This window comes from Geospiza fortis, unplaced genomic scaffold, assembly GCF_000277835.1.
Source record: "Geospiza fortis unplaced genomic scaffold, GeoFor_1.0 scaffold27, whole genome shotgun sequence".
NCBI classification, from domain to species: Eukaryota; Metazoa; Chordata; class Aves; order Passeriformes; family Thraupidae; genus Geospiza; species Geospiza fortis.
In genome coordinates, this window is record NW_005054329.1 from 4,159,733 (window position 1) to 4,173,703 (window position 13,971).

The window sequence follows — 13,971 nt, forward strand, 5'->3', positions numbered from 1 at the left end:
AGTGATGAGGCAACCTCTTTCTCCCTCCCCTCTCCCTCACCATGTGGTGCACCTTGGTAGTGACTCAGAAAACACAGGAGGACATTATGAATCCAAAAATAAGTCTTTACCTGTAATTAACTGTGCACACAAAAAGGAAAACGTGGTGATCAAGCAGCCATTAATAGTTGCTTTACTGGAGGAGGATACACCAGAATCAAATGCTCATGGTAAAATGTCCCTTTAGGTCTGTGGTTCTGTTATAACATTTAATCCAAACAAAAATAAGTCTCTACCAAAAGAAGAATTTGACCCGTACACCATACGGACATGTGTGGATAAGACACTGCACTCCTCATGTTCCAAACGCCTCACGGCCCCTGTGTTCTCCATAAGTGCAAGAAAACAAAACTCAGCCATGAAAATACAAAATCAATGCAGCAACTACAGTCGTAGGCAACAGTATGTGCGTGGCCAGGCCGGGTCCGTGGTGGGATGTGGGATTTGCAGCAGGGATGGACCAGAGTTCCCTCTCCCCTCCCTCCTGTCCCTGCGCGCTGGGGCTCTGCTCTTGTCACCACAGGCTCTCCCGAACCAGGACGCTAAGAGGAGGGAAAATAAAAACACCACCCCGGCCTATACCAAAGTAAATAAAGTAAGAATAAAAAAACCATCCCTCGGATCGCGGCACTGTTCTCCCGGGCCGCCCTGTGCGGAGCAGGACAGATCCCTGTGCCAGGAGCAGGACAGGTCCCTGTGCCAGGAGCAGGACAGGTCCCTGTGCCAGGAGGGCGGGCGGGCCGTGTCCCGCACAGAATGATGCTCTGTCCCCGTGTCCCGCACAGAATGATGCTGCTGCTGTCCCCGTGTCCCGCACAGAATGATGCTGCTGTCCCCGTGTCCCCACCGGGCACGGAGCCCGGGCTGGCCCCGCGGGCAGCCCCCAGCGCCGGGCTCCCTGCGTACCTCTCTGCTTGGAAAGTGGCCCCAAAGACGTTGTGCAAGTCCTAGCGTGAAGGAAGGCGGAGGAGGAGGCGCTGGGGACGGCCACCCGTCACCTCGGTGTCGCCAGGTCCCCGGGCTGGGCTCGCTGTGCAGCCTCAGAGATCCACCCAGCCTGGCAGCTGCAGGGCGAGCATCGCCAGCGCCAGGGCGGCCAGGCTGCCGCGGGCACCGGGAGCACCGTCACAGTCCTTCTTGTCCACCTCGCACCGGGACTGCTGGCACAGCACGCCCTTGAAGCCCACGGGGCAGATGCAGCGCTGGTTCTGGTAGCAGGTGCCGCCGTTCTGGCAGAGCAGGAGCTCGTCATCGCACACATTGGCTGCAGGGGGAGAGGGAGACGTGTTACCCTGCAGGGTTAAGCCCCTTGGCTGCTGCAGGAACTAGATTTTAGCTCCTAAGGGTTAAATAATCCAGGCCTCCCAGCGCTAGAGTGTCACCATCATATTTTCTGAAAAATCCCCTTGCCCAGGATTTCTCTCGTGGGAAGCTGAGAAGCCTCAGAGAAAAAATGAAAACAATAATTATCTGATTTGCTTCTCCTGTGTTTTTCTGCTTTGGAATGTGGTTGGACATTGTTTACCCACAGGTGACTGTTTCATTGGTTTCGTGTGAATTGTTTTTACTTATTGGCCAAACACAGCCAGTTGTGTCGAGGCTCTGGAGAGAGTCATGAGTTTTTCAGTAGTATCTTTTAGCCTTCTGTCTGTATCCTTTCTGTATTCTTTAGTATAGTTTAGTATAGTTTTAGTACAGTATTCTTTAATATAACAGAGATCATAAAATAATAAATTAGCATTCTAAGAACATGGAGTCAGATTTAGGTCTTCTGTCTGTATCCTTTCTGTATTCTGTAGTATAGTATTCTTTAATATAATCTAGATCATAAAATAATAAATTAGCATTCTAAGAACATGGAGTCAGATTCATCCTTCCTTCCTTCATCTGGGTTCATCTGGGAACCCTGCAAATACAAGACTAGAGCAGCTCCAAGTCCAGCAGAATGCTGTGGAAGGGTGCAAAGCTATAAAGCTCTATATCTATGTAGCTTTATATAGCTATAGAGCTATAGCTTTTCCATGGCCAGAGCTATAAATTAATTTTGAATTTGGGAGGAATGACCGGAACGTGCTCCCCCTGCACCCCGAGCATCACGGGGCAGCCAAGCCAGCAGTGCTGGAGGTGCTGCTCCTGTTTGGAGGCCCCTCTCAGCTGGCTGGCCCCGCAGGTGGGTACTCACGGAAGCAGCCCTGTCTCCAGTAGTAGTTGGGCAGGCAGTCGTCACACTTGGGCCCCGTGGCGCCTTCCCTGCACTCACAGTAGCCGGTCTCGTTGCAGCGGTCGTGCATGGAGCCGATCTGGTTGCAGTTACATTCTGGCCAAAGACAGGGAGGTCAGAGCCTGTCCTGCCTGGGGTTCTGTGCATGCAGCTCCCCGAGGGAGGGGCTGGGGGCTTTGGAGAGGTCTGGAAATGTGCTGTGGAGGAGAGCTTAGAGACCCAAGGGGCTGGGAGGACACGTTGGCCTGAGAGGCCCCGACAGTGCAAATAGCCACGGGGGCAAAGGCCACGCCTCTTTGGAGCTGAGCCCTTCCTGCATGAGCAAGGCATCTGAATTCAGCCAGAAAGACTTTTTACTGTGAGGCACAGCTTGCCCAGAGAAGCTGTGGCTGCCCCTGGGTCCCTGGAAGAGTCTAAGGCCAGGTTGGATGGGGCTTGGAGCACCCTGAGACAGTGGAAGGTGTCCCTGCCCATGGCAGGGGGTAGAACTGGACATCTTTCAACCCCAAACTGTGATTCTAATTTTTAGGCTTTGTTTTCAGGGAAGAGATGCCTTGGCAGGCTGCAGAGACCATACCAGCTGCCATCCTTGCAGAGCATGCAGGTGGGCCCCACATCCTCTGGAGAGAGGCTGAATGGGGCCCACTCACAGAGCGAGGACCCAGCCAGGGCCATGGTCACCTACACAGACGCTCTGTGCTCACCTCCACAGACATTCTCCATGTTCACCTACACAGACACTCTCTGTTCTCACCTATGCAGACATTCTCTGTGCTCACCTTTGCAGACAATCACAGGCTCTCTGTGCTCACCCACACAGACACTCTCCCTGCTCACCTGTGCAGACACTCACACACTCCCTGTTCTCACCTGTGCAGACACTCTCCCTGCTCACCTGTGCAGACACACACATTCTCTGCTCTCACCTGTGCAGACACACACTCTCCCAGCTCTCACCTATGCAGACATTCCCTGCTCTCACCTATGCAGACATTCTCGTCGTCCAGCTCGGCGGAGCTGTTGCGGTAGAAGCCCAGGCGGCAGTGCTGGCAGTGCTGGCCCCGCGTGTTGTGCTTGCAGCTCACGCAGGTCACCACGTTCAGGAAGTCGATGTAGCTGCAGCGGTTGGAGTGGCCATAGCACTCGCAGTCTGTGGAGGAGAGGAGGGGACAGCTGGGGCTGGGAGCTGCTGTGGAGGAGGGTCCAGCCAAGGGAATGCCATGGCCACTGCCAGAGCAGGGCTGGGGTGTGCTGGGCAGGAGGAGTGCACACAGCTCTCCACGACCATGGGGGGATCGGGCTGGAAATCATCACTCAGAGAGCAGAGCAGAGCAGGGGCAGGGTCCGCCTATCTTGGGGTGGGGACAGGCAGGAGCCAGCCCCTTGCAATCCCAGGACATGATTTCTTTCAGAAACTGCATGTGGAGGGGAGTCAGATGTTAATTACAGAGCTGCCTTGTTAATGAGCAGAGCCTGAGCTGGCTCTGGGGAGGCTGCAGGACCTGTGAGGAACCCTGGCAAAGGCTCTGCCTCACTGGGAACAGAGGGGACTGGCCCGTGGATGGGGCTGGCAGAGGGTGCTCTGGTGGAGATGGAGATGCTGTGTGTCCAGGTAAAACCTCACAGCCTCTCCTTTTCCCTCTGTATCCCTTCTCAGCCCCTTCCTGTTGTACCTTTCTGTTGTGAAAGGTTAAATGTTTAAAATAAGCCTATGCAAGGCAGTGTGGCTCATGTGGGATCCATCCACAGCTGTGGACAGGTGTGTGAAGGTTTGAACCAGGGCTTGCCTGGCACAGCACGGCCTGCAAAGGCTGCTGGCAGGGTGGGAGATGCCACCATCACTTGGCCAAGTGCTCTCATCCCCAGGGCTGACGTCTGTCAGCTGTGGGCACGTGTTAGAAAATGATCTGTGGGTGAATTTGTACTCAGGGGGATTGGATTTCGTGCTTCTTGTGTTTGCTTTTCGTCACCATGACTTGGGATGGTGACAGCCTTGGAGTGTCAGATCCAGGTGCTGGATCTTACTGGGAGTTTGTAGATATTTGAGTTTATAGATATTTGAGTTTATACAGTGAGATGTGCAACTCAGGAGAACAGGACTTGTGGCCCAGCTGGCCTCGTCAGGAGGTTCCCAGTGAGTAAGGGCAGGGGATAACATGAGCAGAAACAGCCTCAGCCAGGTCTGAGCTTTCAGAGCCTTTGGAGCTGGGGCTGTGCTCCAAGCAGAACATTAAACATTGAAGGATGGCACAGGGATGGCAGGGAAGGGTGTGGGTTGGCATGCACATGCAACTGGAGGAGGAGATGTGTTCAATGACATGATGACCAGGGAAGAAGGGGCAGGGCAGAGGTTTCCCCATGGTTCACAGCTGCCTGAGGAGGAGCTGAGAGTCTCTTGTGATCTCTGTGAAGTAACTTCTGCTTCCTCAACTGATATCCAAAGAATTTCAGCTCAAACACTGCCTGCTGCAATTCCCAGGTGTGGTTCAGACTAGAGAAGCCCTGCTACACAGAGCCAACAGCTAACCACGACTCAGACTGCCCCTCCCCACCTCCTCCATGTCTGATTCTGCAGGACCACATCACCTGAGTGAGGTCAGGGAGCCCTGGAGCTCCTCTCTCCCTCTGCTTACCTTTGTACGTTTCAATGGGAGCCACGGGGCCAGAGTTTGGTTTGAGCCGGATGAGTTTTGAGCTCTTTGAGGATGCTTGAGAAAAATCAGAGAAAGGCTTTTTCTCCCAGCTTAGCAGCACCCCGTGTCCTCCCCTGCCACGAGAACAATGCCAAGCCAAGAGTACTGTGCTGGCAGCACTGGCATCCATTTCTGCAGCTGCTACATCTCTCCTCTTCCCCTCCCCTCCTCAAAGTCTGATGCATGAAACACTCAATGCATGGATAACTCAGTGCACAGCACTGCTGCAGAGCTGGGAGCAGCTACTCACACGTGCCCCCTTTATGGGTGCTTGGTGGGGTGGTTTGGGATAAGGATCTGCAATTTACAAACCATTTTTAACTGGCCACAGAGGTCAGGCCAGCTGGCACCCAAAAATCTGCCAGGAGGACGAGTGCTACGGAGGTGGCATCTGGCAAGGGTTGCTAGAGGGTCCTGCAGAGCAGGTGCTGCTCCAGCCTGGCCCTTTCCCAGCAGCACATACCTGTCTTTTTCTTGTGCTTCTTGCCTGCAGAGTGTGCTGTGCGCCCTGGTTTGCTCTTCGGAGCCGCTGGAGGATAGAACAGGTCTGAGAGCTGTGCTGGGAGCGGGCTCCAGGGCCAGGTTACCCTGTTCCCGCAGGGAAAAGGGCTGTCCCAGCTGGAATGGGCTCCCTGGGGGTTGTGCTGCCCACACAGAATGCCCCAGCACTGGGGGTAAAGGCCACCAAGCCTTTTTGTGCTTTCTCGAGGCCAGGTTGAGCAGCACTGAGGTCCCACGGGGTGTTTGGAAGTGGGGTCTGGTTCCACTGGATTTTTTGTGGAGTTTATGCCCTTGCAAGTGCTGGGTGGCCAGCTCCAGCCACCTGTCTCGGTCACAGCCTCACAGTGACAGTGGTGGCAGGAGGTGGCTCTGCTCCCCATGGGCTCAGCCATGGTCAGGGTGCACCCACTCCTGCTCCCAACGCCATCCCTGAAGCTGCTGTGGTACCAGGGCCCTGCTGGTCTCCATGGCTTTCCCTGGCCCCAAAGAGCCCAAAAAGGCCTCCCTGGGGCTGGATGAGCAGAGCTGGACATTCTGAGTAGGAGATTGTACAATGGGGGTTGTGCTGAGGACAGCTGGGTGTCCTGGCCTGTGGCACTGAGGGAGAAACCTGCCCTGTCCCAGCCTGGGGGACAGGCCTGGCCTTACCTCTCATGCTCTCAGGAGGCTCTGGTGGCTTCAGCTTCTCTCCCAGTGCTGCTGTGTTTGGTGGGTCATCACAGGTGGCATCAGAGAGAACATCACATTTAAAACAGATCCCCCCTGGTCTGCTTAGCAGGGTGGCAAAGGGACACTGGGAGCTCTAGGCAGGTGTCTAGGCTGGGTCACTGGAGCTGTATCTGGTTGAGGATGTGCTGAAGCAGGAGGGAGAGACAAAATCTCCTCAAATTTAGCATCTATAAGTGTGAAGAGAGGCAGGAAAAATATTCCTAAGGGGAAGGTGTGGGAGCTGCTGGAGGGCTGAGTGTTGGCAGGTGGTCCTGGCACTGCCCAGGCACAGAGAGAAGAGCAGAGCACGCCAAGGCAAGGCTGTCAGCACCCCTGGCCCCTTGGTGTGGCTCCATCCCTTGCCACTGCAGCAGAAGCAGCTCTGCCTCTCTGTGAGCCCACACAGGCCCAGGATGCCGTGATCTGCACAGGAGGGATGCTAAAGCCTACAGCTGGAGTGAGCTATAGGAATCTGGGGTGGGAAAGGGGAGCTAAACACCAAGGGCAGCTACCAGAGTGTGTGTGTGGTGGGAACCCTGAGGAGGAGCAGCTTCAGCCTCAATTTTCTCTCTCCAGCCAGAGAAAAACCTCCCAAGGCTCCCACCCAGAGCACCTCAGGCAGCCGCGGAGGAGCCTGAGCCAGGAAATGCACCAGAAGGATCTGAACAGCACAGGCCTATCCGCTCACAGGGAGATTCTGCTCTACAAACAGGCTCCAGCCTCAGGAGATGACAGGATTTCCATGATCCTCTCCATTCACACCAGCAGCAAGCTGTGAACAATCCCTTCCACCACTCACCCTGCTCATCTTTCATGTACAGACTCAAGCCCGAGGCTCGGCCCAGCTGCGTGCAGGGCACAGAGCAGCCCCGAGCTCCTTGCTGGGCAGGAGGAGGAGAGAGCCATGGAAAGCACAGATGCAGAGCTAGAAACTACAGCATTCTCTGAGCTGGTTCTCGCTGGCAGGACCCAGCTCAGGCCTGCAGCTCCTACCTTGTGCTCCTGGGCCAGCCTTGGCTGGGGGAGAGCCCACCTGCAGCGGGGCAGCCGCTGACAAACCAGGGTAGTCTTGCAGTGATCAAAGGGAAAATGGTGTTACTGGGGGAGCTGGTATCCCACAAAAGCCCTGCAGCATTCCCACAGGGAGTCAGAGCCCTAAATCCAGCGCCCAGCCCTGTGCCATGGGGATCTTGAGGCACCAGAACCCTTGAGCTGTGAGGGCAGTATGAGTTGAGAGTATGTTCACATCTGAGCCACTGCCCTGCTCTGAAATAACAGCACACACACCTGGGATGGAGCCACCAAGCCCTGGTTTCCAATCCCAGCCTCCACACCCTCCTTCAGGCTCTGCTGTTCCCTCAGAAATACAAATCAAAGAATTTCCAGCCACCGCAGAGAAGTTGAAGCAGCGAGAAATTGTGTAGCTCACTTGTTTGGTTTCCCTGCAAACCCTCACCCCCACTGGCTCCATCCCCCTCCCCTGCTTCTCAATATTGGTAACAATCTTCAGGTTTGCTAGAAAACAAACCAGGGACTAAAAATTTTAAAAGCCATATTATTAATTTCAAGCTCCAGTTGGGTAACATAAGGAGGAGGAGGAAAAAAAAAAATCTCTTGATTCTTGCCAAGTTTCAAAGGACAAACCCGAGTAGGAGAGAAATGTGATTTCCCAGCTTCATCAAGGGGATGATAAACAATACAGAATAAAAAAGAAAAAAAAAAGATTATTTTTTTAATGACAAGCTCTAAGAGAAGGTGATAGACATTGTCCTTTTCAGCTGGAAAGTGGAAACCAATTGATATTAATATGGTGTTAAAGAGAATATGAAAAAATCCCTGTGCAAATTGGCAAGGGTTTAATTAGAGTCACAATAAAAAACAGCCCTGGAGGCATTTTGCTTTTTAGTCATTCACATACACCTCCACTCAATCGCATTTACAGAGCCAAGAAAATTATTAATGCTCATTATCCTGAGAACCTTTCCCTTTGTAGCTCTGGGCCATAATGGACAGTTTTACATTTTGAGAGGGGGAGAGAGATGCATTTTGCCCCAGACCCACTTCATAAAAATGGGAAACGATGGGCAGCTCTGATGGAAATTGCTGTTCTTGGTGGCCTTCTGAGGAAGTGGAATAAATTGAACCAAGAAGGCAGTCACATTTCATAGCAAAAACCACTGGGGCAAACAGCATTGGAGGAGTGGGGGAGCAGCATGGAAAAGTCCTTCTCAGGGATCCCTTTTCTGCAGGACCTCCCCAAAGCCAGGCTGTCCAATTTCTTTGTAACCACCCAGCAGGACTCAGGCTGGTCCTGTTTTTCCCAGATGTGAACTGGCACTGCTGAGACTGCCATGAACCTCAGGGAGGAAAATTGAAACTGGAAAAAAAAAATTAAAAAGGAAAAGTTTGGGGGTTTTGGTGTTTTTTTTCTTATTTTGAACATGGGAAAAAAATGTAACAAATGGCAAGGAAGAAGTTGACAGGCTTCAAGGAAGGCTTTGAAATAACAGAACTGCAGAAGGCAAAGGAGAATAGCACTTAATTCATCCTCCTAAGGGTAACCCTGTGATTTCTCTTCCTTCTACCCACTTTGGCAGCTTCCCCTGCCTGCAGACCCCATGCCTTGCCCATGAACTCCTCTCTCTCCCCCCTGTAGGGCACAGAAAGCATCCTACATCCTACAGCACGACCACAGCTCCACCTTGACCACGAAAACACCACGAGCAGCCAAAGGAAGCAGATGTCTAGCAGCTCCATGCAACCCAGAGACAACCCAAATCTAATCTACTCCTCTAAGCCTACGTGCCACGCTGCTCCTGCTGAGCTGCACCCACTGCTGTGCGGAGGAGAAGGGAAAAACACGCCCGGGCTGCCTTCAAATACCTGGGTTTTTCTGTGGTTCTGTCACGGGCACTGAGGCAGCAAACTCAGAGGCTGGTCTGATGATGCTTGCTTATGGTGGGAAGCAGAAATTCAGAAATTCAGAGGGCAGAAGACAGTGTGTCAGTTAGAGGGTGGAACAGCGCAGGGATGGGATGGCAGGACTGGTTTAAATGTCTGGCCTTAGAGCAAGGAGGGATTTTAAAGCTCCTAAAATTCAGAAAGGGGGTACAACAGAGTATCTCACTTTGGGATTCTGACCCTGTCTGGCTTTAGAGCAAGGAGGGATTTTCAAGCTTCTAAAATTCAGAAGGAGGGTACAACAGAGTATCTCACTTTGAGATTCTGACCCTGCTTGGGTGTCATCTCCTGCAAACCTGCTCTACCAGGAGTTCAAGGGGTCACCTCTTTCACAAAGGGTTTCCCTTGGGACCCAGGTGAATTAGATCTTCAGGCCCTTGGGAATGCCATGGTTTTAAAGAAATACTTTCTGTTTTGCATGGAGGAGGAACATCTCTGGCCAAAAGCAGATCAGAATTAAGCTGTGCCTTGATTCCCTTTTGCTGGTCAGGGGCACAGAGTAGACTTTGGCATCAAGCCCCTCATGCTGCCCAGGTAAGAGCAAGTCCTTGAGCTGCTGGTGGCCCTGGCTGCCCTCTTCTGTGGAGCAGCCCCTCCAGGACACCATCCTGGGGTGGGACCTGGCTCTGCAGAAGCACAAGTGGGGATCTGGATGGGGTGAGGAGTGAGGAACTCAGTCCTGGCTGAGGAACTTGGCAGCTGGGCTGCAATTTATTAATTTTGTCCCTTGCCATCAGTTAATGAAAGCAGTAGGAAAACATTTTCTCTGCCCAGGAAGCAGGTTTTGGAGAAGGAATAAACCCTGTGATGTCTCTGAGGTCCCTCAGAGCAGCCTGGCAGGAGAGGTTACCCCCAGCACCCCAACTCCCCGGGGACACTGTCCTGCCTGTGCCAGAGGTGCCACAAAGGCAGAGCACTGCAAATCATACAAGAGACACACCAAGCAGCTACCCACACAAACACAGCAAAAATTAACCCTAAAATGTCACTACAGGTGAGCATGGATAAAAATCAGATCAGCCCAAGTGCATTGTGTGGATGTGGATGTGATCACCTGGCCCCGCTGGGGACATGGGGATGGGTGAGCTCCATGCCCACCTCCTCCTGCACAGGTGGATCTGGGAAGGGAGCTCTTCCTAACAGAGCTGAGCCTTGCAATCTTTTTCCAGGGTCACTCCAACTCCATGGAAGTTGGACCTAAACCCTCAGCTCCCTGATTAACTCCTCAAGCAGGGTACTTCCATGAATATATCTATATTTGCATAAACATGCAATCAAGCTTCCTCATCCCTTTGACTGGCTTCTGGCAGCTCCCCCAGACAGACTGTTACTAACATGCTGTGGGTGTAAAACGTCCTCCTGGGAAATATCAGGCCCTGAAAGCATGGCAAAGGGAGGAATGCGTGTCTAATTCTCCCATGAACAGCTTAAAAAAATGTCCTGCTGTTAAGTTTTATCTGCTCATTTCCAAAAGACAAGGAGAAACGTTGTCTCCTTGTTCAGGGGAGGAGGGAAGGAGGAACCCCCAGAAAAAGGACAAAAGTTTTCCTCCACTGGGAGATTTCAGAAATTAGGAAAGGATGTTTCTGGCACGTGTGTGAGCTGCAGCCCTGCTTGGACAGCAGCCACTTGGGGAATGATGGAATTCTGCAACAGGAAAACTGCACCTGCAGTACATCCATGGGTGCACAGGGATTTGGTGCAGGACTGGGACAACCAGCAAAACCTGTGGGCTGCTCTGAGTCTGGTGACAAGAGGCAGGAGGTAAAGGACAGAGCAGGATGGGGTACAATTCCCCTCTCCTTACAGAGAAATATGTGGTTTAAATTTATTATGGATCAAAAAACTCTTCATTCGCTTCCTGCCCTGCTTGTCACGGAGCTGTGAGAGCAGCTGTGCCAGAGACAACAGCAAACCAGGGCTGCCTGGTGGAAGGTGAACCAAGCCAGGGTGATTTTTATCCATGTCCCTTTATCATCCTACAGAGCAGAGATCCACAGCCACCGACACAGCAGCTGAACGAGGAGCAGAGTCCTGGCTCCTGAGCGGGGCAGGGAGCATGGCACCCACCTGGCTGGGTGGTGGTGGCTGGTAGGGGGGTGCTGCTGGTGGTTGTGGTGGCTGTGGTGGTGGTTGAGGTGGTGGTTGAGGTGGTGGTGGTGGTTTTTGCAGTGGTGGTTTTTGCAGTGGTGGTTTTTGCGGTGGTGGTTTTTGCGGTGTTTACTCGCTGTGGCCGCTCGTACGCTGACAAGCAAAGAGAAGAGTTGGGAGGCACTTACTGGGGGGGTGGTGGGTTTCCATGCCAGCCTGCACACAGTGAGGCTGCTGCTGCTGCTGCTGGCCTGGAGAGGTGAGAGATTTCTCAGCGTGGTCACAACTGGGGCACCGGCAGGATTAAGGCGACGCCGCTCGATGAGGCTCCGCAGCCAGGGCATGTGTGTGTGTGTGTGAGCAGGGGCTGCAGCCTGGGGCTGTATCAGCTTACTCTGTTGGTGCAGATATTGGCTTAAATACTTACAGCTCCATCATAAACTAATTGCCAATTAAGCTGAAAGGGGGAGATGAAGGCACGTCTGGGCAGGGGTGGGGTGAGGAGCGGGCAGGAGGTGCCAGGCCAGGCTGTGCTCCCACTGCCCGGTGCCCACGTGCCCAGCTGCGCTCCATTCCCTGCTGCCACCCCTCCCCAAACTACCTGGCACCCTCAAAGCCAACCACGACCATTGGCACCCTTGTTTCCAGTGGAACCCTTCAGATTTTGGAATGGCTGGGGGTCAGCAGAGCCCCTGCAGAGCCAGGAGTGATCCCACCCCACTGCTCCCCACTACAACCTGACTAAAATAACACTGGGACACAAATTCCTGCTTAACTTACACCTGCTGCCCTCCTGTCCTTGTTTGTCCCACTGCTTCATGCAGATTATCGTGCTTAATTTCATAATAGCCCTGAGCTAGTTTAAATACTTAATTTAGGTCACTTCTAGTCTCCTATGTGGGCTAAATAATCTCTCCTTAACTGGCCTTGGACATAAATCCCTCCTGTCCTCCTCCTGCACATCGCTCCCAGCACCCTCCCGGCTTCCAGGGAAACAAAAGTAATGCTGAGGATGCCAAGCTTTGTAAATGGGAGGGAAAAAAGTTATCAAAATGGTTTTGAAGACAAAGATGAAGAATATTTTGAGCTGTTGAAACATTTATTTCTTAAAAATCCTAAATTACTTAAGGGAGACCTTTAATTTTTATTTGAAAATTTCAAGCAATTAACTGCTAAAAATCTAAAATTCATTTACCCAGAAAACCTGTCCTCCACTTTTCTATGAGGTGCATTTTTCTTAATTGCATTTGCATTTCCCTGAAACGATTCCTCCTCCAATTCTTCCCACTTGCCTGCAAACCAAAGAACTCATTATTCATTCAGCTCCCTGATTTGTTTCTTCTGGAGGGGCACTCTGCACCACAACATTCAAACCCAGGCTTCTGCTTACCCAAAACTCCAGGCTCTTTGATATCAAACTACCTCCAGCTTTGTTAAATAAGGAGCACTCTCCTGCCATCAATCTTGCAGCAGAAATCCCTGCTGAGCTCTGCCTTTGCTGCTGACACCTCACAGACATTTGTTCATATGCATACACGTGTACATACAGATGTACACTCACTCTAGATGCTTTTTTATTGATAGCCCAAGGTGACCCAGACTGGGTTCTACACCAAATAATTCACACCCAGCTCCTTCTCAGAGCAGAATTCTGCAGTACTGGGGGGCTAAGGGGGGCACTTCACAGCCAGAACTGGTGATTTTGAAGAGTCTTTTTTTATTTCCTTTCCAGCTGCCATACTAACGAACCTCATGGGGGGAAACCATGCCAGAGGAAGAGGCAAAATGAGGCTGCTGAAGTCAGAGGAAGAAAATATAAGACTCTTTGACAGGACAGAAAATGAGGCACAATTAGGGAAGACTTATTGCCTGGAAAATGATAATGGATAGAAAATAACCATATTTTTTTTCCTAGTGACATCCACAAGGATCATGCACCGAGGTGTTAAATGCCAGCATTTCAGTCAGGGTTTTACTTACTGCCAAAGGCTGAGCCTGCAGCTGCACCTGCAAAAAACAAGAGGAAGCCCAGTCACTGGAAGCAGGACACCATCAGAAGATCACACAGACACACAACATGGGACTGAGCAGCAGCTAATTAGTGGGGGCTTGCTCACAGGCACATCAGTTTGCTGCTACAGCTTAAAAGCTGCTTTTGTCAAAGCACAGAAACAGCCAGACAACGCTGTCTGGGCTCCTGGCATCTCAAGCCTTTCACCTGGAGAAGGAAAAACCAGCGTGGTCCTTGCTGATGGGTTTTGCTGTTAACCATTTCCTTGGGCTGCTGTGACAGCCCAGCAAAGGACAAGCACAGAGGAGCACTGGGTTAAGGACAGGCTGTAGGGTCTGAACAATCACAGAATCACAGGATGAACTAGGCTGGAAAAGACCTTTAAGATCATCTAGTCCAACCTATGAGCTAACACCTAAACCATGGCATGGAGTGCCACGTCCAGTCTGTTTTTAAACACATCCAAGGGCCTCCCTGCTGTAACACGTGGGTGAATCATGGAAATTCTCAGCTCTGAGTGAGTATAAAGCACAGGGATGGAAGAGGCAGGGCTAGCAAGAGCAGAGGGCTTCAGAGAGCTGGGGCAGAGCAAGAGGATGCTGATGTGGGGAGGAGGAAGCAGCAGAGAGAGTTGGGTGGGGAGGAGGAAGACTGAATGACAAATGGGAAGAGAGATGAATGGGAGAAGGAAGAGCAGAGGGAAAAGGGAAATAGGAAGAGACACAAGGAATGGAGGGGAGGGAAAG

General features: G+C 52.1%; 1 protein-coding gene across 2 annotated transcripts in view; it reads right to left on the reverse strand.

Annotated features, from left to right (window-relative positions):
- Positions 1-904: 904 nt before the first annotated feature.
- The window catches only part of NTNG2 (netrin G2), a 47,287-nt gene continuing 34,220 nt past the window's right edge, over positions 905-13,971 (reverse strand). For both annotated transcript variants that reach the window (XM_031057346.1, XM_005421277.2), the window contains 4 exons: positions 13,195-13,221; positions 3,243-3,410; positions 2,222-2,356; positions 905-1,303 (listed from right to left, as the gene is read on the reverse strand). In XM_031057346.1, coding sequence (XP_030913206.1) covers positions 1,080-1,303; positions 2,222-2,356; positions 3,243-3,410; positions 13,195-13,221 — 554 coding nt within the window. In that variant the 3' untranslated portion in view covers positions 905-1,079. The remainder of the gene's footprint in view (positions 1,304-2,221; positions 2,357-3,242; positions 3,411-13,194; positions 13,222-13,971) is intronic.